The sequence below is a fragment of the Ammospiza nelsoni genome, chromosome 4 (genome assembly GCF_027579445.1).
Source record: "Ammospiza nelsoni isolate bAmmNel1 chromosome 4, bAmmNel1.pri, whole genome shotgun sequence".
NCBI lineage: Eukaryota > Metazoa > Chordata > Aves > Passeriformes > Passerellidae > Ammospiza > Ammospiza nelsoni.
In genome coordinates, this window is record NC_080636.1 from 12,684,837 (window position 1) to 12,710,252 (window position 25,416).

At 37.0% G+C, this 25,416-nt stretch overlaps 1 protein-coding gene across 7 annotated transcripts in view; it reads left to right on the top strand.

Moving 5' to 3' along the window:
• KCNIP4 (potassium voltage-gated channel interacting protein 4) overlaps positions 1 to 25,416 on the top strand; it is a 392,972-nt gene that overhangs the window by 163,277 nt on the left and 204,279 nt on the right. The window contains exon 1 of one of the 7 annotated variants that reach the window (XM_059470690.1): positions 10,464 to 10,503. The exons of the other annotated variants lie outside the window; for them this stretch is intronic. Within the exon in view, the coding sequence (XP_059326673.1) occupies positions 10,472 to 10,503 (32 nt within the window). The 5' untranslated portion in view covers positions 10,464 to 10,471. Of the gene's footprint in view, positions 1 to 10,463; positions 10,504 to 25,416 lie in introns of those variants that run through there. 7 annotated transcript variants of the gene reach the window in all.

Sequence of the window (25,416 nt, forward strand, 5' to 3'; positions counted from 1 at the left end):
GGATGCAATAAGTGCACTTTTCACATGTTTCCCTCAAGGTTAGATTTTTTATGCAAAGAGGTTTGCAACAGAAAGTATTTGTCAGTTAATCAGCTGCTGTTTGGATGAATTTTTCTGGTTCTGTGTCTTGTGACTAGTTCATGTGACTAGTAAGGTGTAGGGGGGTAGAATGTAAGAAAATAAAGGTAGTGTAGAAAGTAATCATACCCCTAAGGAGTTGCAGCTGGGCCAATTATCAAAGATTAGGAGCAGGCCTGACTTTACCAGGCCACAGCTGTAACCAATGAGAAGAAGATGCCGTAAAAGAGTGGAGTGGCTGGGTGAGAGGGGAACTGGAGTCAGTGGCTGCTTTGTGAAGAAAAAGAAGAGTCAGTACTCTGAGGAGCTGCCCATGACAAAACACTGAAGAAGTTATGGAACTTTTATGATAAAGAGACAACAGTATGGAACCCCTGCAATAGGATGACAATAGTAAGGTATATAGAAACATTGTCCTACCTGCAAAGACAGGGGTAATGTTAGTTTAGGAAATAAGATGGATTTTACATGGAAAAAAAACCCCTAGAAATCTGATGGGCTTTACGGGGACAAAGGAGTCTTCTGCATGAATTCTTTCTTCAAATACCATATAAGGTGAAAAAAGGGAATTGCTCAATTATTAGCAAAATTGCTCAATTTTACTGAAATAAATCATAAAATTAAAATTCTTTAGCTGGACAAATTATGAGCTCGTCATTAAAGCATGTCATATTTAATCATTGTTTTAATTGTCTTAGTAACAAATTCCAGAAATATTTGTGTACGTCCTGTAATGGGAAAACACAAGATAATTTCTAAAGCCTTACAAAGCATTTTCATCAGTCAGTCTGGGATTAGTCTCCAGTACTAAAACAAAGATAATGTTCTGCTTCACTGTTCTTCCACCAGGTGGAAGAAGTGGAGGGAGATCTCAGCTCTTATAAGTAATTCCACTGTAAGGCCTCATTAGCACTTTATGAATATGTAGTTATAGAGCATCCTTATGACCCTTTAATTAACATTAGACAAATAATAAATAAAAGAAGCATAGTAGAAGTTTTGTCCTTTGATCCACACACATTGACGAAGTTTGCTTGAAAACTATTTTGAGAACAGATTTAGTTTGTGTTTCCTAAAGCTCTTGGTGTTTAGGGTAGCCTGTGTAATTAGAGTATTCAATGCAGGTTATCTGTGAGTGTTTATATGGCTGCATATTCCAGCTGTATTTTTGGCTTGGTTCAGCTTTCTTTTTTTAATTTTTCTTGATTTATCCCACTCCCTCACCAAATTAATTGCCAAAGATGTCAATTGTATTTTACTCAGATTTTGCTTGAATAATTGGAAGCTCACTTGCACAATATATAGCAGCGTGAGACAACTATTGCAGGAATTTGGTGTTTGTCTTTCCTGGAGAAGGTTCCATTTACCTCTAATATGGAGAAATCATGTTGGCACTTTCATTGCTGTCTGCCACTGCTGTGTTCCTTTTTTTTGGCCTGAAGATTGCCATTACCTACTGTTTTTTGGAAGCACAGGAGGTGATGACTGGAGAAAAATTACCAAATCAACAAGGTGCATGGAGAGAAGAGCCTGACTGAGAATATTTGCATCTCAAGTGTACCTGAACTGACTTTGAAGTGGCAGGAAAGGTATTCATCATCTCCTGTATTAATCACCGTGATCAATACTGTGCTTCATTTCTCATTCCACTTTCTTGAAATTAAGGTGTGCTGAGTACATTAAGAGAATGTGATTAAAGAACCAATTCAAATGGCATTTAACACAAGTGATTAAATTCATGCTATACCTAAAATGCACACTTTAATGCTCTTTAAAAACTCAGTGTTGGTGCAGTTTTGGGACAGTAGTACAGGGCTGTGGAAAGAATGTGAGAGTGCATGAAAGTTCAACAGTAGATTATTTTTTTTCTGAGGGATTTAACATAAGTAGAACTTCATCTTAAAGTTGCATTGGGGACTTATGCAAATTTGTGACAAACATCTTAGCATGGATTTGAGTGTTTTATAAAACATGTGCATTCCTTCCTGCTGTGTTCCCCACCAATATAACAGCCTCATCATTCCTTGATTTCACGTCAGACAGCCTGTGGGTCCTGAGGTGAAGATCAGCATAATCCCCAGGTATGCACTCAGTGAACCTGGAGTATATAGCTGAGCTGTTGGAGCTTAAAGGAATCTAGTTGATGTTTGCAAGAGTGCTAATCATACTTCTTACAGCAATGCCTGGCAGCCAAGACCAGGATTCAGTCTTTGGAAGTGTTGAGGAACCAGGGAAAGAGCTACCATAATAACCAGGCAAAGAGACAAGAAAAGTAGTCAGCTGGCTTGCAGAAAAATCTCACTTTTTTTTCCCCCTTGATTTTCAGGCTCTGGAGGTGATATCTTTATCCTATCTCTGGCTCATGGAAATTAAAATTCCAGACTGACAGTGTTGTCTGTATAAAAGAGATGCAAATTATCTAAAAAATGTAGAATTCCAAGGGCAATCTAAAATGAAAATTATGCATAACCCTTTTTCTCATGGGAAGAAAAATACCCACTGATTAAAGCAAAAAAACCTTTATGAAGTATTAGCATTTCATTCATTGGTTAAATTGATACTATCACCACCATTCACTCTGAATCATATTTTCAGAACATAGACTTTGTTATTGTTATGAACTTGGTTTCTTTTTGGTTTTTTTTTTTTTTTTTGTATGACCTATTTCTGCTCTTCACACATTTCTAAAAGAAATTTCTCTGGATCATAAACACTACCTATACCTCCAGTATAAGTTTTAGATTTTATAACCATTTTAAAAGTGGAAAAAAAAATACTTATGCAGACAATAAAATCCTAAGAAGTCCAAAGTAAACATAAGATGAGTTTACAATCCAGTCCTGTACAGCTCATAGTGACATAAAATATGGAAAGCTATTGACAATTTTGAAACCCGTCCAAAAATACTTAAGTGCTCCTTATGGACTTTAAACAAACAAGTAAATCCCAACAAATCAACCCTACAATATATAGGTAGAAATAGGTTAGGAAAACAAAGAAAAGCTCTTTTGGGGTGGCTAATGGCAGCCATAAATAATGAAAAATGAAGAGTTGCTAGAACAGAGGCTCACATCCAGAATAATTCATTTCATGTCCTTTGGCTCAATTTTCTTTGGGAAGGACAAAACAGAAAGATGTCAGAAGTTAGATGGGCATTTTTTCCCCTAACCAACCTACAACTGAAAAGTTAAATTATTTTTCTGAGAAAAACTTCATAAGCCAGCTGTTTCTCAAACCTTCCAACAGGGACCTTAATTTGTTTTACATTCCCCTCTGAACTTTTAGAGAGTTACCCAGATAGATAATATGGCATATTAGTACTTCCTGATTTGCTTTTCTACATAATATTTTCACTTTCTCTCTTAGGATGAATCTACAATGCTCATTTGATTTAAACAAAATGTAGGTGAATTTGACTTGCCCAGGAAGTAAATTCTGGGTAGTAAATAACTCCTCTGCATGTCACAGGTCCTGGGTATTGCTTTTGTGAGGTTTTGGGGGTTGTTTCTGGTTTGTTTTTTTGGTTGGTTGGTTTTTTTTTTTGTTTTGTTTTTTGTTGTTTTTGTTTTGGTTTGTTTTGTTTTTTTTTTTTTATTGTGTTTTTTTTTTTTGTGTTTTTTTTTTTTTTTTTAGTTTTTGGGGTTTTTTTGTTTTTGGTTGTTTTTTTTTTAAGTAGTAGGGAAGTTTCTGTTCCTCAATGGGCATAAACTATTTCAGTCCAAAAAAGCATAAGCTATCAAGCAACAAAAATGTGTCAAGATAAAATTCTTTGTCTAATATGGGATCTTTTCAGGAAAAGAATAATTTTTTTTCTTCCATTCCTCATCAAAGTGTTGCTTTAAATTTTTCTTTTCATTAGCTGTAGTGCTGTTTTTATTCCTTATTGCATGCAGATGTTCTTTTACTTTGCAGCAATTATCAGTGTGTCAGTGCTTGCTGATGCATTTATTGCTTCCTTCTGCACAAATTTCCCAAAAGAATTTGCTATATTGGGAAAACAGCTGTTTCTCCCTGCCTCTATTTGCATTTCATATAATTTCAATGCATGGCCAGTCTCACAGTAAAGTTTTTTTTAGCAGAAAAAAAGAGCTATACAAAGTTTAGTTCTGTGGAGCAAGCATGTTGAATGTATAATCTTTCTCTAAACCAAGAGTTTTAAAATCATGAGGAGCAAGGTAATGACCCAGCGTCAGAGTTCTAGAGTGCAATTAATTTAGTTTCAAAAAATCTATTTTTCTATGAAAGTCTAAGACAATTGAAAATCATCAAGCATTTCCTCCCGGTGATCTATGATTTGAGGGTAATTTTTTCCTGCAAAGTAATTTTAATAATTATGTGTTATAGACCATTGCTGTTAAAGATGAAAGCCAGAAATGCTTAGACCTTGCCATGAGTGACTCTGTTTGAAAACAAGGTCTAAGGAGGAAATTTTCCAATCTTTTTCTTAATTCTTCTGTCATAATTCTCACACTCTCCTGAAAATAGCATACTGCATCAGTGATAACAAGCACAAATTCAGCTGGATGGACCATGGACATTTCCTTCTAGGGTGATGGCACCATGGATTTTATATTTGCTGACTTCTTTTATTAAATAATTGATCAAGTTGTATTGTTTCTAGTGGGTTAATTTCTTAGAATGGATGGAGCTCTGTTAGTTTTCATGGGAGTTATGAACTCTCAGCTCCACAGAAAATATGGGCAAAGGAATTTGACAATTGATGGATTTTCTTTTTAAGAAGCATCAAAGGACAAGGATTAGAGTATCAGTATTTTCAGAAGTTTGTTTTGTGGGCTGATATGAAATTCAGAAAAAAAGTTTTGAAAATACTAATTTTTTTAAAACTTATCTTTCTCCACGAACTTTTAGCAGGCGGAGGAATGGATTTTCCATTTTTCTGTCCAATGTTACCTCGTGATCCATTCATCTTTCCCTAATTTTAGCATAAGATACACTTTATCCAGGTACTACAATATAAACAGCTTTTTCTATTTATATTTTCAGAATACTTGAACTTATGTTTGAAGAAGTTTGCAGGTAAAGGTGCTTGAAGCAATTAATTCAGATGCTGAGGATGTTTTCCTGTGTCATATTCAAGCTCTCCCACTGAAACATGCCTCATATTTCTGCCTATGGAGCTAGAAAATCTGAAGAGCCGAGCATACTAATACTTAAATTGTAAAGAGATGTGTGCTCATTGAAGTTAGGTGGCAACATGAGTTATCTTCTTGGTTTTTTGTTTTTTTTTTTTTTTCAAAATCCCATCTAATTTTCTATACACTGCATGCAGTAAATGAGTATGAAGAAACAGAGTTGTTGGACAGCAGGTAAAATGTTACAATTAGGAGTTTTTCTGGTTCATTAAATAAGGGAGATGCAGTGGAGGTATCAACCTGTTTCCATGTAATGGGTGAAAGCATATTAGCATTGTCTGCAAGTTTGCAGATTATTTTAATTTATACATATAAATTATACTATAACTTTTTATATTATATTAATATATAACTTTTACATATGCATATAAATGTGCTGTGTATATCAAGCTAGACTTCAAAATTCTTTGTGATATATAATTATGTATTTAATAAAATTTTTTTTTGCTTTTATTGTAAGATTTTTTTGAGGATAAGCAAAGAAAGTAGGTATCTGCAGAGGATATTGTAATTCCCACTACTTAGACAGAAGAGCAAAATTCTCCAGTGTATTATGTAAATTATTCACAATAATTTTGCTTCTCTCTACCAAGGTCCAGCAAAGGGAAAGTTGACTCCATGACGCTGCTTAGATTTTGCTTGTAGCTTTAGGAAGCTATGATTGTGGGTTTAAGGCTTCTCTCTCATTCAGCAAGGAGATTTCCTCAGTTTTGACTTTTCTGTTTATAAAGTCATAACTAATAGGAAGTAGCAGCAAAACTGACTTCAGCAAGGGCACTCTAGCAGGGAATTACAGACCCAGTCACGGCTGCCAGGGCTGTGGTTCCAGGCAATCAGATGTCCTTGTCACACTCTGTGCTTCATGACCAGCACTTTGGGTTGGACTATTCATCATGCCTGCAGCAGTAAATACTCCTGTTATATCACAGCAAGATGGGAAAATTTTCACTTAAAAAGCACATGTTAAAGCAAAGAAAAAAAGGAATCTTTAAAAATGAAGGCATTCCAGAGAGTGTTTTACAGGTCAGATACTAAATGTTTCCAAGTATTCTCATCAATATATAGGCTGGAGTTGATGTACATGTGCCCATATGTCTGTGGCCAGAGGGGATAATTCAGGAAGAAGCCTAGTGAGGAGAGGTAATGCTAATTTGGTGATTTATAGAAACCCAGCAGCTATCACAGAATGAGAAAATAATTACTGTAGGTAACAGGAACAATTCTGTTGTGTATTAGGACTTTACCTTCCAAGGACACAACTTTCCCAGCGACATGTTTAAAGAGTAAATAATCTATGAAACCTCAAGTTTTCAGAAGATGTGCAAGCACAGCTGCATTAAGGTCACATTCAACAGTGCTCTTTCTGCTGAAGAAGATTCTCAGGTACCTAGGGTGGCTTCTACTTATATCTTAGTGCAGATATTGTCTTCCCCCTGCTCTTAGAGTGTTTTTTTTTCAAAATAGAAAGATTTTAATGATTTCTGTCCTTTTTAGTAGTTTTAGCCTGGTATTTTGTTCTTCTAACAGTTGTTTTTACATTTATAATCTTTGCTGCTGTGCAGCTAAGTGGATCAAAAACTACCAAACCATTTGGGGAATTTCTTAAGAGATGAAAAGGTTGTGCTATGATAAAGCAGATTTCAGTATCATACACTTCCAGAAGATTTAGGTTAAATGAAAGACAAGCTATCAGAATGTTCTCTTTTCCTGTTTAAGCAACATTGCTGCTTTTTAGAGCTTGATGTTTCAGAAATGTGTTTTACTAATGATTTATCAGCATAAATCTGAGACAATGACATAAATTACCTCAAAATGAATAGGAATTGAAGTCAGATTTCTCAATAATAAAAAACTGTGGCTTGAAAAATGAAGTACAGGAAAACACTTTCACTAAATAGTGGTATGGGCACTGAAGGAATGAATCCTAAAATAGCCGACATTCAATTCTCTGTAAATACCACATCTTGTAAATTCATGGCTGAATGCAAAAGGATGGAGGGAAAGGATGAGAAAGGAGATTTTGCCTGCTCTAAACATAACAATACAATCTTTGTAATAAAAATCAAACGTTTGTATGTAACTAACACCAGTAAACATAACTTTCAAAGAATTTTGGATGTTGTATTGTTAAGTCTTTACTGGCATCTGAGCTCAGTTGCTGGCAGGCATGGCTTCATGTTGGCAATGTCAGCCCTCCTGTGCTTCTCAGCAGTACCAGACTGACCTTGATCAGATTTGGGTTTGTGATTATGTTATGTCTATTTAGCCAATCTGGATTTAGACTGGTATGTTTTCTCTGTCACCCTTGTGCTACCTGGGAAATCTGAAATTAAATCTGTTGTAATAAAAGCCAAGAGTGATGAGGGCATATAATCTAATTTACATATGACAGTGTCAATCCAGTCTGGCAGATTTCTACTTTTTTTTTTCAATATATGTATTTTTTCAATACATCTCTCATGTCAAGAGATTGCAACATTATACCATATTTTACATCAGTCTAATTGTCTTAAAATACATGCTTACTTAAGTCAGTGAAAACCCATTGTAACATGTATGAGGAAAAAAGTAGAATACTGAGTAAAGAGATAAATATAAGGATCCTTTTTTAACTAGGGGAAAAAAAGTTTGCAAAGATTAAAGTATAGTGCTCCTTTAGCTCAGCACCCAAAGTCTTTGAAGTGACTAATAATACCTCAAAATTATTCAACGTTTTTTTCCCCACACTCCTCTAACTTAAAGGCTCTCATACAATATTCTCAGCTTCAGAATCAAAGCTTTCCTCTTTGTTCCAAACAAACACTTCATGCCAGGTTCTTCAGTCTATTTCCTGAATTTTTGCCAATTCTTCCTCCTCTCAAATGCAACTTCAAACTTGCAGTCCTGGGAGGGCGTTCCTCTCAAAATAAATGCTGCAGATCTGGCTTTCAACAGAGACACTGTCACACTGTTCATTTGGCATTATTATATTTTTGTTAGCCATACAGATGAGTCAAAATTTATCTACATAAACAGACCTACAGACATTAAGGGGGCTAAATGTGATGGAAGGCAGTATTTTATGACCTCAGTGCCTACAGAGAAATCAGTAGAAATTTTGGCATTTGGTGTAATAAGGCTGCATTATATCTTTTAACAACCATTCTGTCCTAAGTAATCTTTACCACCTTAGTCTTAGGTAACATTTTTTCCAACCTCTTAAATTCAGTGCTTGACCAAAGAGTGAAAGCAAGTATTTTCTCTTTTTTTAACTGGAAGCAATAAATTTTGTACCAAATCTACTGAGAAAGAGCTTAAGCCTTATACATTTTTATAGTGAAGCCTGATTTTCCATAAATTTAAATAGACTTTCAACTAGCTCTTTTTTTAATGGATAATAGGAAAAATAACAAACAGTTTCTTCATTTTATGCCAAATTTAAGTATTCACCAAGAACAGTCTCTGAATAAAAGTGATGATAGTTTGAAGTTATAAGATGGTGACATGACTATCATCAGAATCTCTGTATCTTGTCGGATATCAGTCAGCATAAATGCACACTCCAAATAAGAATACTGTTATTTCTAATGCTACCATAATCTAAATCCACCTTCATGTCTTCAAAACTATTAAAAATCTATGGTGATTGATAATTATTATCCACATTTTTCATCTATTAATAGATTAAATAGATTTTTATCTCTGTAACTCTGCCATGCTTTTCAGGTCACTGAATATCTCAGACTTAAAATATAGCTGAGCCATTTTAGCTCTCACATTTTGCTCCAATTTTATCCTCTTTTAAATTGTTTCCATTAGTATCCACAACTGCACTGCAAAAAATATAAAGTTGGCATCATTAAGCCAATATGTAGTAAATTGCCCTACATAAATATAGAAATGGAGAAAGGCAACACTCAAAAAATAAAAAGCACCATTGATATCAAAGTCTGTGGTTTTCAAATAAAAAGTTGTGGTTGGTTTTGGACTAAGAAAAAAGTAGTTGTAATTTAAAAAAAGAAAATCTCTTTCATTTATATTTTGGAATCTTGGGACTTTAACCAGAATTAAGTTATTGCACTAATATGATAGATCCATTTAAGAAGGAAAGGAGTTCATAGAGCCGTGCAGAGCTTCACCAGAATGAAAGGTCACCAGGCTGTCTGTGGAAGATTCTGTGCACAGTAAAATTATGGAGCAGTGACATTCAGGAGTTTAAAATATCTGGTTGGATCAGCTTTGAACTGATGAACTGTGAGCTCTGGTGAGTAAAGGAACACTGGCTAATGGGTACAGAACGAGTAATGAGAAGAAACCTTTGCCTTAACACTGTGAGTAAATGAGGTGCTCCTTGTTCCCCAAGTTTGATAAAGAGAAATAAACCACAGTACAGATAAGCTGGCTAGGACATACAACCAGTAGAGTCCCTGGGAAAATCCACACAAATGGATTTCCAAAACACAAGGACTGAAAACTGGCAATTTTAGAGAGTAGGTGAGTGTCATGGTTTAACCCCAGCTGGCAGCTAAGTACCACACGGCTGCTCACTGCCTCCCTCTCAGCCTTCCCCTGTGCCAGGGAGAACCAGGGAGAAAAATAAAATTGGGGTTAAATTCAGAACAGTTGGGTAATAGAAACAAAATAAAATAATAGTTAAGATAATCATAACAACAATTAATAATATTAATAATAATTGTAAAGAAAATGAGAGAGAGAGAAGTGATGCACAGTACTATTGCTCACAACTCACTGATTGATGCCCAGCCCTCAGCAGTGATCAGGCTCCCATCCAGCTTAACTCCCCCCAGTTTCAATACTGAGCATGGTGTTCTTTGGAATGGAGTATCTCTCTGGCCAGTTTGGGTCAGCTCTCCTGGCCATGATCCCTCATGTGCACCTGCTAGCTGGACGATCAGGAGACCCTGAAAAGTCTTTGATTTAGAGTAAGCTCAACATAGCAATAACTAAAACATCAAGTGTGTTACTGACCTTATACTCAGTCCAAAACACAGCAAAGCACCAGATAAAAGCAAATTAGCTTTATCCCAGCTGAAATCATGACAGAAGGAAAGGCAGAATTTGACCCAAACATTAAAAGATTGTATTCTGGAAGTATTCAAGCTGTCACTGAAAATATTTACCTGATATTGGCAGGTATTCAGGTCACAGCTTGAGCCTTAGAATGAGATCTAGATGAGTCATGATCTTTGCATTTTATGTGAAGCAGTCCATGAACCTTCATGGGGACTGACAGTGAGAAAATGGGAAAATCACAGCCTGACATGAACTGCAGGTAAGCACTGAACTGTGGGAATGAAGGGTTCACTTTCTTCTCTATTCATCCAGAACGCGATATGACTAAGCTGAGCTAATGAAACAGCAAATGCTTCAATAGAAAAGACAAGTGAAAAGAATGAGAAGCGTGTTTTTTGCTTTTCATAGCAGTAAAAATAGCCTAACACAGACTTTCTGATAGCAGCTCAGACATTGTACTGACACCAGTAAGTCAGATGAGATTAAAATTAAATAACGAAGGAGAATGAGAAGCAGCGTAGCAGAGCCATTCAACATGACAGAAGTGCAGCATTTGAAGAAATAACATGCCTGAGTGATCCAGCAAATAACACTATCTGCTGGCAGTCAGCTGTGGAGTTTGTGCTTTTGGTAATGAGTTTCCTTGGTGATTCATTGGCAGGTGATGCATGGAGGGAAACGTGGAAGAATAGCATACAGTTCTGAGAAGCAGGTGGTATCCTCCAGTGATAAACACTGCTTCAGGATTGTAGTAATGGTATAGAACACAGGCAGACAGAAAAGCCTTTCACAGCTTTAAAGACATTGAAATATGGTGATTTTAGAAACAGGATTTTTTTTACAAACTTTCAAGCCATATGGAGCATCATATGTTTTACATCATATGCTTGTCAGTTTAAAGAGAAATAGCAAATTTGCATGGTGAAATAATTTAGCAAAGTTTGCAGGGACTGTATGCAAATGGAAAGAGATATTCTGGAATCCTTAGAAAACCCATAAAGAAAATTTTAACAGGCTTCATTTTTTAAGTTCAAAAAATTAAAAGAGAGGTAGACGATTTGAAAATTTTCAGTTGCCATTTTCTGATCATGCCTTGTCTGATGGTGCTCACCAGCTCTACCCAAGCTTTTAAGTGAAATCCAGTTAATTTTGTTTCCTATAGAAATTTAAGTGCCTGTTATTTTTACACTACACATCTCTAATTGGATGCATGTGTGCATTGTGTGGGGCATACCTTTGACTTGATAATGTTAGAAAAACCCTAATTTCATTCGCATTTGGTGGAAGTCAAATTCCTCAAAGGTTACATTTCCACCTGCTTTTTTATATTCCAAATGAGCATACTTGAGCACCTTTAAGTGAGAATTTTTGCATGTCTAGGTCAGTTGTTGACATAAAGTACTTGATTCTATTTATGTATGCAATTGCTTTATAACAAATGTGCAAGACTTAACAAAAAACCCCAGTAGTCAGGAAAATAATTGTCAGTGCTCAGTCTCTGACAGAAAATCCTGAGTATTTCACTGGATATTCAGATTAATTAAGACTTCTAAGATTTTCTTTCCTTTTTACGTTTTCATTCAATGTGGTTGGCACAAAATAGCAAGGTGATGGTTTCCAACATCACTTCTCTTTTTAAGATAATCATCCTCAGCAGCAAATCTTTTCTGCACAAATGGGGCTTAATTTCAGGGAAAATAAAGTAAATGTAATTTTTAATTATTGTACTATTTTTAAAATTTCTTAAATATATTTAACTTTTTTTATGGTCTCCTTTAGAAAATTATAGACTTAGAAATATTGGTCTTGTGGCCCATGTTTATGGCAGAGAAAAATCTTTCCTAAAATTCCTTTTTTTTGAGTATTTTTTTAAAATCCAGTTGTGGTTACTTTAATTGCATCCATGAAAAATGCTAAAGCTTCTTGTAGGTCTTTTTCACAGCCTTTTTTCTTTTTTTGTCTGAATCCTCCGCTCCACTTCATAAGGCAGTCATGGCAGGCAGTGTTGCTGTACAGCAGATGGGATGGAAGATGTACTCAGCAGCCTAGGTTGCTGTAGATATGAAGGAGGGAAAGTCAGAAAAATGTGGGATGTTCAGACTAAGCTTTTCAATTTCTATCCCATATCGAGCCTGCAGCTTTTCTGCACTCGTACTCCATTGCATGACCACGTGCAAAGTGGTGGTCATGCAGCCCTCGAGGGGGTCTGGGTCAGGAAACAACTGCTTCTGAAAAATAAGGAGGGGGAAAATTGTTTTCCAGCTGGACCATCCCTGAGCCTTCCACCTACAGGAGGTCTGGTGCCAGGACAATGGACAGGGAGGGTGGGAGGCTGAGAAGTGACCCAGGACAATAACATAGGGAATCAAAAGATGCTAACAGCAGAACAGCTTTAGGAGGGAAGAGGTTGTGATTGGTTGCTTTATGATAGTACAGATTCATGTGGAGGTGACAGCTATATCAGATACAATGTGGGTACCATGTCCTAGACTGATGAATTGCAGAATTATTTTTACTTTACGATAGATTCTAAGTGTAAAGTCTCCTTGCATCCAGCTGATGTCAGTAGTGTATCAAATATTTTATTAGGTAATAGCTCTATAAAATACAACTAAAGAAAACCCTTTGAAATCTTACTGCTGTAATACAGCTAATATTGTCACAAATGATGCTCTTGTTTATTGTCACAAAGTCTGCCCTTGTCAGCCAAGACAGAGTGGGCCATGAAAACTAGAACCGCTCTGTTGGGATATATTTCATCTGCCACTTTTATATATGGAAAAGTACTGCTCACATCTTATGCTGATCTTAACTTTCTAAATAAAACTTGTACGGTGATTGAGATTGGCATGCTCATTCATGAGAATAAAGAAAAGCCAAAACAACCCAGACAATCTTGGCATTTACACTTTAATTGCTCATCTTGTCTGTGGGATGTAACACAAGACTGTGTTTCCCCACAGCAGACCATGTGTTATGTTGTGCTTCTAAGCGTCAGATGATGCTATGAATTAATGAGCACTCCAGAGTTTGATAGTAAAATCTGAATGTGCTCAACACTCTGCTTATTCCAAACACTAAGGATTCATGCCTGTGCTTGTTGGTCACATATACAGAAATGTTATTACAGGCTTTGGTATTGCATTAATATAAACTTCCAAAGCAAATTGCTTACACTTTGAAGATAACTCGGAAGGTTATCTTACGCTTGTTATTTTATGGAGCTTCAAAGTCAAAATGAACAGCAGGGGTGTTTGGTGGGAGAGCCGGCCTTGTGCCCTGCCATGCCAACAGGCTCAGGTGCCTTGGGAAACACAGCTTGCCTTGCAGCCTGGGCTGTCCCTTCACCTTCCCTAGAACAGCAGTTTATTTTGGGGACTGGACCAGTTCCCAGTTTGTTTGACTGCAAGTCACAAGCAGTTGTCCTTGCACACAAGAGAGATGTAGTGGTGGGTACAGATGGGTGGCCAAGAAGTGTGAGGTGTTGCTTAGATGTCACCTGCAGAAGCACAGCCATATCACCAACTTATGTTGTCTACTTAAATACCAATGAAAGCACAGAAACATTCATATTTAATTATTATCATTTAAGATGCCTGTTTAGAGGACAAGTCAAAGCAGTGTGGCAAAGAAGCAGTCACTGTGAGGACATCAGCACCTTGTTGGCTGGCTATCACCAGTGTGGTCTGAGCAGCATGAACACAGCTGGAGTGGTTCTGGCAGCTGTGGGCAGCAATGGGTGCTGACCTGTCTGCACATCTGTACAGAAATACCATGCTTTTGTTTAGTTTATAGACCTCCTAGTCAAGGCTACAAACTATTTTGTTAATGAAATCTGTTTAAGGCAAATGCATCCCCAAGTCCATCACTTTTTCCCCTTCAACTCCATGAGATTCTGTTTTTCTTTTCTGACATTCATTTGTTTATGTAAGCATTTATATGACACATCAACAGCACTGCATTACACTGCTTACCAGATGACAGAACGTGACATAAGAAAAACTACTGTGGTGAAGAGCTAAGGATTTAATAGTCCTGTGATGATGATGGAAGTTATTATTCAGAGTGAGAAAGTGTTTCTGAATGAGGTTTCCGGAAATTAAAACACTAGGTGGTGCAGCCATCTGATTTAATTTATAATCTTTTCATCACAGTGAACATATTTCCAATTCAGTAGCGGGCATCTAATGTTCTGTGATGTTCTGTGATGTTGGTTAATGATTTCTCAGATATTCCATATTCACCAAAGCTTTTCTCTTTACATCTGTTCTGTAGATGAATTTGCATTTTAATTAAAGTGTTTAAATGCGTGATATTAAAGTCTGGAAAAAAAAAAATTTTCACATCTTCTCTAATGTGATTTTAAAACACTGGATTTAATCCATTGTATGACATTAAAGTTATGATCAATTTCTATTTATTATTTTCCAGTTTATTTAATACCTACTCTATTTTAATTAAGAATGTAAACTTAATGTTGTTTAAATTAATATAATACTAACTACATTGTTATAGCATAGCTACTATGCTCTGTGAAACACGACTTCCTGAATCCTTATAATTTTGTTCTTACAGTGTAATAAAAAGCAAAAGCTTTAAGTATAAGCCTCAAAAATTGCACCATTTTATAAAGATTAGTAAGTGATGAATTAAATACATTGCATCTATCACTTCAAGAGAGTTTATCTTATCTCTTTCTTAGTGATCCATTCGAAGTGGCAAAAGTACAAAACCATAAACAGACATTGATTCGATATTAGAATAGCAGAGAAATGACAGCCAGCTACCATTTACAGTTAAATATATAATTACTATACTATACATGGCCCTAAAGATTTCCATTTTCAGTTTCTCTTCTTCAGGAAGGCTCAAACTAGGTTCTCCACAAATTTTTCTAAAGATCCAGCAGGATGTCCACATCATACCTACTCTTGTTGGTTTTGCCTTAAACACTTTAATTCCGCACAGCTTTTCCTTGAAGGATTTTCTTTTTTTTTTTTTTCTCTCTCAGTGTGGAAGAGATCTTTCATGTCCCACTGAGGAGTTCTGTCAACAAAGATGAGGCATAAAAATTATCCTCTTAATAGTCCAATGTTGAAATAAAGAAGGAAAATAGTAACACTTAAGGCAACTCACTTGTGAAGTTCTTACTTTGTATTCCTGCTAGGAAATGGGCTTTTCCTCCAGCTGATGCTCCTGTGTACTTTAGCATCTCTTCCCAGGGCAGTTCATTTGTTTCTTGATGCCAGCTGAAGTCTGTTTACCCATGATGACAGACCTACTGGCATGTGTCAATAAGTCCATCTTTTCCCATCACTGTGATGAGTAAACACAGTTCTTCCCTTTGTTTCTCTAACCTTCTAGTGTGTCACTGCTTAACTTTTCAAAAGATGCATTCTCTCATGCAAAGTGGATTTCTTTTAATTGAATGTAAATTTGATTCAAAGCCATGCAAGCAAAGCACAGAAGTGGAATTCAGAATTATCCTACAGGTTTATAGCATGCTTACCCAGTATCTTGTGCCACCACACCAAAAGCTGCCATCAATAAAACTGCACAGCTAACAAGAAGTCTTTAGGTTTTTGAAACTGGATTTTGTAATCTTCTTAGGCTGGTGTGATCATGTACCATTCTATAAGTCTTTTGCACACACAGTTATGAACGGCATAAAACTTCTTTCAGAATTATCAAGTATTCTTACAGGAGCAGTGATTTGGGCAGTATTTATTCTTAACTGTCTTACATAGATTCATTAAGCATAGAGTATTATTTTTCTATCTTAGTTTTTAAACCAAATAGCATTTATTTTCTAAATAAAAATTCGGGTGCAAAAATATGCTTGTAAGTGGTGAAACGTTTTTGTGTGTGTGTTGGCAATTCCCTACACTGTGATATGATGTCTGTGAAAATCGGGATGAGAAAACTAAAATAGTTTTGTATTGCAATGCATTTGTTCTGTGTTTTGAGGGAAACACGAGTCAGACCTGCCATTGTTTGTCTGTCCCATGAGTTAAACCGGAGCAATTCAAGAAGCTGTGGGTTTCATGCCTCATGAAGGAGGTATTAGCAGCGTGGGTTGCTCTGTGATCTTGATTGTGTTACTCTGATATTCAGTGCCTGCTTTTGCTGTTTCTCCAGTGGTAAGCAGCCAGGGAGCCACAGATGAGGCCTTTGGACAGTTGGGTTGCAATGAGTTACTTGTTGTCCACGTTTGAGGTGATATTTGAATTTGTACAAATCTGCCTTGGTATCTCCCTCTGCCTACATGTTCAGCAGTAACAAATGTAACTGTAAACGAAGACTGCTTTTAGAAGAGCTGAGAGTTAAAAACTATTTTGACAGAGGGTATAAAATAGGCCAAAAGAGCAGAGAGGATTTAACTGAAAGAGGTATGAGAAAAAAGAAAATAGGAATTTTCTCTCCTTCTATTCCCTCTCCCACTGATCTTTGGATTGGCATCCAAAGTGAATATTTGAAAGCAGGCAGGGAAATTTTTATGTTAAAATAAATGGGTTTATTTTTTGTTCAATAAAAAGTTATTTTAAGGCTTGAGGCTATAGTGAATTAATTATAACATCTAGTTAATAGAGAAGAAAATTAATCAACTAACATTTTTTTTTTCTATTTTAGGATAAACCCAGCTTTGACACCTTTTTTGCTAATATTTACAGTGTTCTTTTCCTGTATGCTGTTAGCAAGTATATAGGTTGTTTATGGCATTAAAAAAATGTAAAATCAGTAGATCCATAATTTTTGTCTTTCCTGAGAAAGGTTTTAAAAGTTACTTGAACCTGATTTACTCTAGGAAGACATACTAAGAAAGAAATATGTGGAAGAAATTAAAAAGAAGACAAGAAATTAAAAAGAAGACCAAAAATTAAAATTGACATACAACCTTGGTATATATATGAAGAGAATGTTAAGAAAAAAAGCCCACAGAAATTTTTCTGTTTTGTCCATATTATTTTTAGCACTACTGTACTGTATAATAGTTAATACTAGAAAGATTATAGTAGCAGTATAAAATAATACAATGCAAAATAATAATGATATATTATAATGATTTATAATATGATTTGAAAATTTAAATAAATTCTATTTTTTATATAATTAAAAAATATTTATGTCCTTTGAAATAGAGTCAAAGCAGAAACTGTTTAAAGCACGTTGCTTCACATTTTCTTGTTCAGCTCTGCTGTTCTAGCAACAGGCTTAAGAGGGCAGCAAAGAAACTCCTAGAAGTAAAACCACTTTTATTAGGAAAGAAATATAAGCCAATAACCACTTTCAGTGGAAAGATTGATATTATAAAGTGACTGAGAAATGATGATTGCAAAGCTAATTGACAGAACATTCCTGAAAATGTGCTTTTCCACTGTCAGAGTCATCTTCCTGCTGCCTATTACCAATAATAGGATTTCTGGAATACAGTCAAATAACAATGTTCGCCTTATAGTCATGCTGAATGAAAACCAAAACGACTTATAGCCTCACTGAGAGGTTGTTGAATAAAATGTATAAGTAATACTCTGAAGAGAGACCTGACCCCCAAGGTTCTCTGTTGCAGGAAGACTCCTTTGGTGGCCATGCTCTCTGCTGTTTAACAGGGTTTAACAGCTTTTGCTGTCCTAAACTGGGGTCTGGTTCAACAGGCAGGTGAGAAATGCTCTGCCAAAGTGCCATGCTTGGCCTGGCAATTTAGGTCCCATCATAAAGGAGCTACAAACTGCCAAATGGAAATAATCCATCTTTTCCTGGATTGCTGCCTAATCTATTGAGTTATTGTGCAAAACAAAACCGCTCCTTTTCTTCTCCCTCCATCCTGTGCTTGATAAGTCAGGTGAAAGTGGAGTGCTGTGCTGGATTCTGGCTCCAGCTGGGAGTGGATGAGGCTTTTTCCACACCCTTCAGCCACAGCTGAGCTTGCTGGGTTTCCTGCACTCCCACATGGGGAATTCAACAGGTTTAAAGTGCTTCCTGCCTTGGGCAATCAAACTGCCTTTTACAAGCATGAGCATCTCCTGTCTAAACGATATCTTTCATATTTTGAGTTCAGCCTAAACAGTGTGCCTGAGTCATGAAAGTATTTATGGTTAAGCACTATTTAAACACAAATTTACCTCTGGACAGAGGCAGTGCTTAAATCATTAGACCAGGTTTTTCTCTGTGAAAATTACATAATTTCTTTTTTTTCCAGTTTCAGCATCATATAAATGAATGGAATTTTATGATTGCCAAAGATTAGGATAGTATATTTCAAAACAAGATAAGGTACTCTAAAGTGTTATTTTACCATTAGGAAAGATCCTTTAGTGACCTTAATCCTGTAAAATGCTGCACCATAGGAGAGCAACCCATCAGACTTGGGTTGCCTCAATGAAGTGCTCCCTCTGCTTCTAATTTCCTTCTGTGCCAGCACTCTTGTTTCAGTATCTCATTAAAACTTACAGCTTTCTTAAGCCATTGGTTTTATTCTTAAACTCACACAGTAGTTTCAATTTACTATCACTGATTAGACTGAGAGAAAACTATGATAAATTAGCACTTTAAATACTTTCTTTTTAAAATTTTGAACTATGTTTTGAATTTTTAAACTTTTTGCAACTTTAGTTGGCACTTAAATGTTTGGACACAACTCATCTCTGCTTTCCCTTCTGATGCTGTACCTTTAGAACAGCTGTACAATAAAGTGGACCTTGATTTTCATTGCAGTTTTTGGAAACTTGTATTTGTGTTAAAAAAACAGTAAGCAGGAAAAAACAAAAATTATTTTAGAGAACGAGAAACTGACCCAAAAAACCAGAATAGAATAGATTAGATTTTGGATTTTTCTTCTACACAGAAAAAAAAGCATGGTAATTCCAAAATTTTAACTCACAGGGGGAGAATAACAAATTAAAAGAAAAACTTAATGTTGAGAAGTAAGGAACTACCTTTCCTGGATATGTTTTACATGTCCTCATAAAATCCATATACTTTAAATGAGATGTTGAATACAAGAAATAGAATGCACCTATCATACAAATGCCTGTCATGGTAAATAGTTTCTTCTGGTCATATTGACTGAAAAAATGGTTCATTGTTGATTTAGGGTGTTTTTTACTTCTTTTTTGTTGTTTTAGAATAATATCAAAAAGCAAAGTTATCAATAGCTCCAAAGTTTAGAGTAAAATGATAAATGAGCCTATGTAAGTTGCATTCAAATTCAGGAATAAAGTAATTTTTTCAGTTAAATTACTAAGGGAAAGGAGTTTTCTGACATTTGAATCAATTTTTTTTAATGTTCCTTCTGTAGTAGTAGTTTGTAATTTGAAATTGTTCTTTAATATTCCTAAATAAGTAATATGTCAAGGGACAGTGTTTGAGCATTCAATAAATGTAATTAAATGGCATTCTGCTCCCTGCATTGTTCCAGATAAAGTTGTTTGGGCCAGACCATGGCAAAGTGCTGAAGTAACATGCAGACATCAGTGTAAGGTTGAAGCTGGAACTGGGCTGCTAGAGCTGCAAACTGTGCTCTTACCTAAACTATGTGAGAGTAGTGCTTGTGGTATCTAAAACCTTGTTGAAGGAGATGCTTACAGCGCCACCACCTGCTCTGCACACCTGCCAACAGGCAGTCTGGCAGCTTTGCACACTGCCTGGGGGGGGTGGAATCAGTGCCTTACAGGAGACCCCAAATCCTTTGCAGACAAAGCATTTGTCATTACACAAAAGCAGGTGAGAAGCAGTGAGAAAAGCAGGAACCACTTCAGTGTGGCTTCTGGGTCATGCTGGGTCTCTTATTAGGGGCAGAAGGGAGCAGGATGGTGACCAGGATGTCTTTGAGACATGTAAACTTGGCAGCAGCCCTTACAACCGGGTCACCAATAGGTACAAAAGTACCCACCAATGGGTACAAAAGCCCTCTACTATTGTGAAGCCTCAGAACACATCACGGGATTTATTTCACAGAGTCAGTGAAGCCATGGGTGGCTGAAAGTACAAGGACCCACTTTATGTTTGTTGGAGCACACGTTGGTGTGGTTCTGTCACAGCTGCTGCTCTGAGCTCTCCCATTTGACCTTTTGTAATCCCTACATTCAGTGCAGGTTATCAAAAGTATTCAACAGGTATTAGCTCTCATCGCACGGTTGGAAAATCACTTTGATAAATGACATAAATGGCATAACTGTGCTGGTTTTGCCTGGGGTGGGGGCTATGTCTTGGCTTTGTGCTGAAAACAGCGTAGCTAACTCAGGGATGTTTTAGCTGTTGCTGAGCAGTGCTGACACAAAGCCAAGGCTTTTTCTACCCATCACAGCACTCTATCCACGAGGAAGCTGTGGGTGCACAAGGAGTTGTGACACAGCCAGGACAGCTGACCCCTCCTGACTGTCCCAGGGGATATTCCATAGCACAGGGCACCATGCTCAGCATATACAGCTGGGGGAAGAAGGAGAAGGGGGAGATGTTTAGAGTGATGGTGTTTGTCTTCCCAAAACACTGTTTGGTGTGATGGAGCCCTGCTTTCCTGGAGGTGGCTGACCATCAGCCTTCCCCTGCAGAATGGGGAATCATTTCCTTGTTTTCCTTGCTTGCATGCAAAGGTTCAACTACCTTTAGGTTTAACTACCTTAAAGGTTTACCTACCTTTATTCCCACCCACAAGTTTTCTCACTCTTACATTTCTGATTCTCTCCATGGTCTCACTGAGGGGATCAGTGAATGAATTGCTGTGTGAGGCTTAGTTATTGGCTGGGGTTACACTATGACAATCAAATAATATTTAGTGCTATATCTGAGTTTTAGGTCTGTCATTTAATATTCCAGTATCTAAATAATAAATACCCTTTATAATTGCTTACCTTACAAAGTCACCAGAATATAATATGTGTCCTACAAAAATTGTTTTTTGGTTTTGTTCTTGTAAATGTTGCTTCAAAATTCAGTTTATTGGATTAAGTTTTCCTCTTAAACAGCACTGTTCTATTGTGAATAGGGTTTTGCTTTTTTTTTTCCCAACAAAACTAAAATCAATGTATTTCCCACATAACCAATCCTGTTTATTCATTATAATTTGAAGGGAATAGATATCCTACAGATATGAACCTAGGAAAATATTAGTCATTTATATAAAAAGTATGCCTTTGTTCAGATACCAGGTGTGTTAATAAAAGTAATTATGTTGACTGAAAATAAGTAAAAGCTCCATCCAGCAGACGTGTACATTTTTTCCATCATTCTCAGTAACAAATGCCTTTTAATACAGTGGAAAATTACTAGGCAGGTCTGAAATAACTAAGCAATTATGGGAGGCTTTTGTTTAAAATTCCTCAAGAGAATGTCACAAAGAAAATTATTATCATTATTTCAACAATGGATACAGTACAGAGGTTTCACATGAAATATAAGCTCACATTTTACTATCAATTAGAAGCTTTTGATATTCTGAAATTCTTTCAGCATTAGTGTATCAATTCACACACCTGCCTAAATATTCCTGAAAAAAAGGGGAATAAACTCAAGTTCTAAAAACTACTGCACTTTGAGTGAGAATATTGAAGGGGAAGTTTACTCTGGTTTAAAGAAGTCAATCTACTGGACTCATTATTTAGATTGCCTGAAAATCTGTCTTATTGGTATGTGGAATTTCCTCCTGCATGTGAGCTATCAGAAATATTTCCATTCAAGGCAATAATAAAGGAATAATTTAATGTAGGAATTTAAATAAGGGGAGGGGAATTCTATAGGTCTGTTTTTTTTTTTTTTTTGGTTACAAGTCAGATTATGAGCTCAAAAGTAGCTTTTTAAAAAGGCACAAGGAGTCTTTATTTTGACTTTTTGTAACAAATGGCTTTTGTAATGAATGCTGTTGGGCACAACTGATGGTCTGTGCTCAGTGCTGAAGGTGTCTTATACATCTAGCATGTAGAAAATGTTACTTTTGAATTCAGGGAGAAAAACCTCAGGTCCTTGCTCCTACTTTTGTAGCACTAGGCTTGTATTCAGTGCTAGCACATAACAGAAAGGGTGTCCTGCAGAGAGTACAGACTCCCAGATTTTTAGATTTCCACCATTAAAATATTGAGTTGAAACATAGCTATAAGTGAGGATAGGTTGGTTTCTGGGCCACTCAGTACACCTTAAATACCTGGAACTAACAGGTGTGGTGTGCCCTGGCAGTGTCAGGGGCAGAACCCTGCTGGGTAAGGTTAAATTTTTCTCTTTTCTTTTGAGTGAAATTGCCAGGTGGATATCCTTAGCACACACCCTGTGATTTTTGCTGGCAGGAAGAAGACTGCCAAAGCTCCCAGCTAAATATGAAACACTCATTTTTACTTTGATCAAATCATCCCCTATGATCACTAGGGTAGGAATTACACATGATTATGATACTTCTTCTCCAAATAATGTACATCACACCTAAATTTTATAAAGATGATTCCCACTTTCAGCAGAACACCCATGTATCCAATTTGCTTGAACACCTGCTGTGATTTAATGCTCACCCCTGTAGGTTCCCAGATATCCAGCAGAAGCCTTAGTTGTAAAAAGCAGTAACTGTAAAAGCCAGTAAAGCTAGAGGGAAAATAACAAACTTAAAAATTACAGAGCAGAGATGTATTTGTGACACAGTCAAGAGCAACAAGATTTGACTCTCCCTGTGATTTTTATCACAAGTAAACAATGTCTTCAGGATTGAACATGAAAGCATTCTGACTTGTCAACAGCAAATACCTAAAATTATCACAGCTTTATTGTGAAAGAGAAATGTCCTCTTGATGCCTGCATCAAAAAGTTAACTCACAGCAAGACCTAGATCTGTAAAAGCACTGCCATGCAAGCAAATCTCAGTCTAAAAATGTACACAGAACAGCTATCAGTGAAATATTTTAAACTGCTTTTGAAGGTTTTGTGTGTGTATGTGTTTCAGTAGAGACTTGGCCCACCAAGTCTACCATCAGTCTACTATAAATCACAGTAATAAAAGCTTCTCATTAAAAGTGAGGTTTTGGATCTTATCACAAGAGGGGAAATTCAACAGAAGAGTGAGGTTGTAGGTCTGTTTTACTTTTTTAATGTTTTCTGTCATCACTTCAGACAACCATTTCTGTCCATAGATATACTCATTCTTCTGCTGTCTGAGAAAAGCTAGTTTTTCCATTTCTCAAATTGGCTCTATAATACTTTAAAGTAGCATGTTTATGTACTGCCAGATTTTCAGACCCTGTATATCTCTTTTTTGTTTAATTGCATGAGTGAACAAGTAGTTTCTGTCCAGAGGTTTAGATTTTTTCCAAACTCCTTTCTTTTATTTCAGTATTTAAATGATGGATGCCATGCAGAAGACAAAACCAGACAATGTACATACCATTGGTTCCTTTGTTTCATTGAGTCATGCTCTGCTTTAAATGTATTTAACCTGGACAGAACCAAAGAGGTAAAACCTAATTTAATAGCTATCAAAGGTAGAAAGCTTCCAAGAAAGATGGCAGTTTAAACTCAAATCTACTGAAGGAGGAAAAAAATAGGAAGAAAAAGACCAAGAAAAGAAGTATGTCTGAGTCTTCAGGATTGCTAAGTTAATTTTCTGATTTCCTGCCTAAAGTTATTCTTGAGCAGTTTAATCATTATTTCTTCCTTCAGTTTTTCAGCTTATCTCTCTCCCCTGTATTTATCATTTTCATTCAGCTATTGCCAGAGTTAGTATCTTTACCCATCATTTTGCTATAACAAGCAAGCCAACCTTTCCTGACCTCTCACAAAGGGAAGTCTGCAATGTCAGTTTCTCATGGAAAACACCAGGATTTCAAAGAAAATGAAGTCCTCTTCACCTATTCTGGCACAGTTCAAGCTAATTTTTCTTGGACTTAATATGGACAGAGATGTGTACTTGTTCTTATATTATAACCTGTTAACTTCTCATTCCTAGGATCATAGAATGGTTTGGGTTGGAATTAACATTAAAGATTGTCTGGTCCCAGCCCCCATGGGCAGGGACACCTTCCACTAGGCCAGGTTACTCAGAGCCCTGTCCAATCTTGCCTAGAGCACTTCCAGGGATGAAGCTTCCACAGCTTCTCTGATCCACCTCTTCCAGTGTCTCCCCACCTTCACAGTGAAGAATTTTTTCTTTATATCAAATCTAAACCTGTTCTCTTTCAGTTTAAGAACACCCCTTGTCCTATCTCTATCTGCCCATGTAAAAAGTCTTTCTCTGGCCCTCTTGGAGACCCCATTTAAGTACTGTGAGGCTGTTCTACGGTCTTCCCGGACCCTTTTCTTCCCACACCCTTTTCTCTCTAAAATCATCTCAACTCTTCCAGTTGCTCTCTACAAGAGGGGTGCTGCAGCCCTGTGACCATCTTTGTGGGCCTCCTCTGCAGGTCCATGTCCTTCTTATATTGAGGGCCCCAGAGCCAGACACAGCCCTCACTCCAGCTGGGGTGTCACAAGAGTGGAGAAGAGGGGCACAATCAATTCCCTTGGCCTGCTGGCCACGTCTGCTTTTGATGCAGCACAGGATGCTGTTGGCTTTCTGGCCTGTAAGTGCACATTGATGGGTCACGTCAAGCTTCTTATCCACAAACACATCCATGTCCTTCTCGGCAGAGTTGCTCTCATTTCATTCAGCCCCCTGCCTGTTTTGATACTGGGAGTTTTCCCAAACCAGGTGCAGGACCTTGCACTTGGCTTTGTTGAACCTCAAGGAGTTTGCACAGGCCCACCCCTCAAGCCTGTCCAGGTCCTTCAGGATGGCATCCCTTGCCTTGTGTGTGCTAACTGTGCCACAGAGCCTGGTGCTGGCAAACTGGTTGAGAGTGCACTCAATCCCACTGTCCATATCCCCAACACAGATGTTACATGGCAGCAGTCTGCAGTACTGGCACCCAAGGAACACCAATCATCACTGGTGTCTTGGACCTTCACCTGTTGACCAAAACTCTTTGATTGCCACCAGGTGGTATAAGAATTAGCTGGATGAAACATTGGTGAAATTGATGTTTCTCCAGTTAAGAGACAAGGATGTCCTGCAGGACACTGTCAAGTGCTTTGCACGAGTCTGTTTGCTCTTCCCTTATCTGGCCATGCTGGAACCCCTTCACAGAAGACCACCACATTTGCCAGGCACAATTTGCCTATAGTAAAGCCATGTTGACTGTCACCACTGTAAATGAGTTACTTCCTC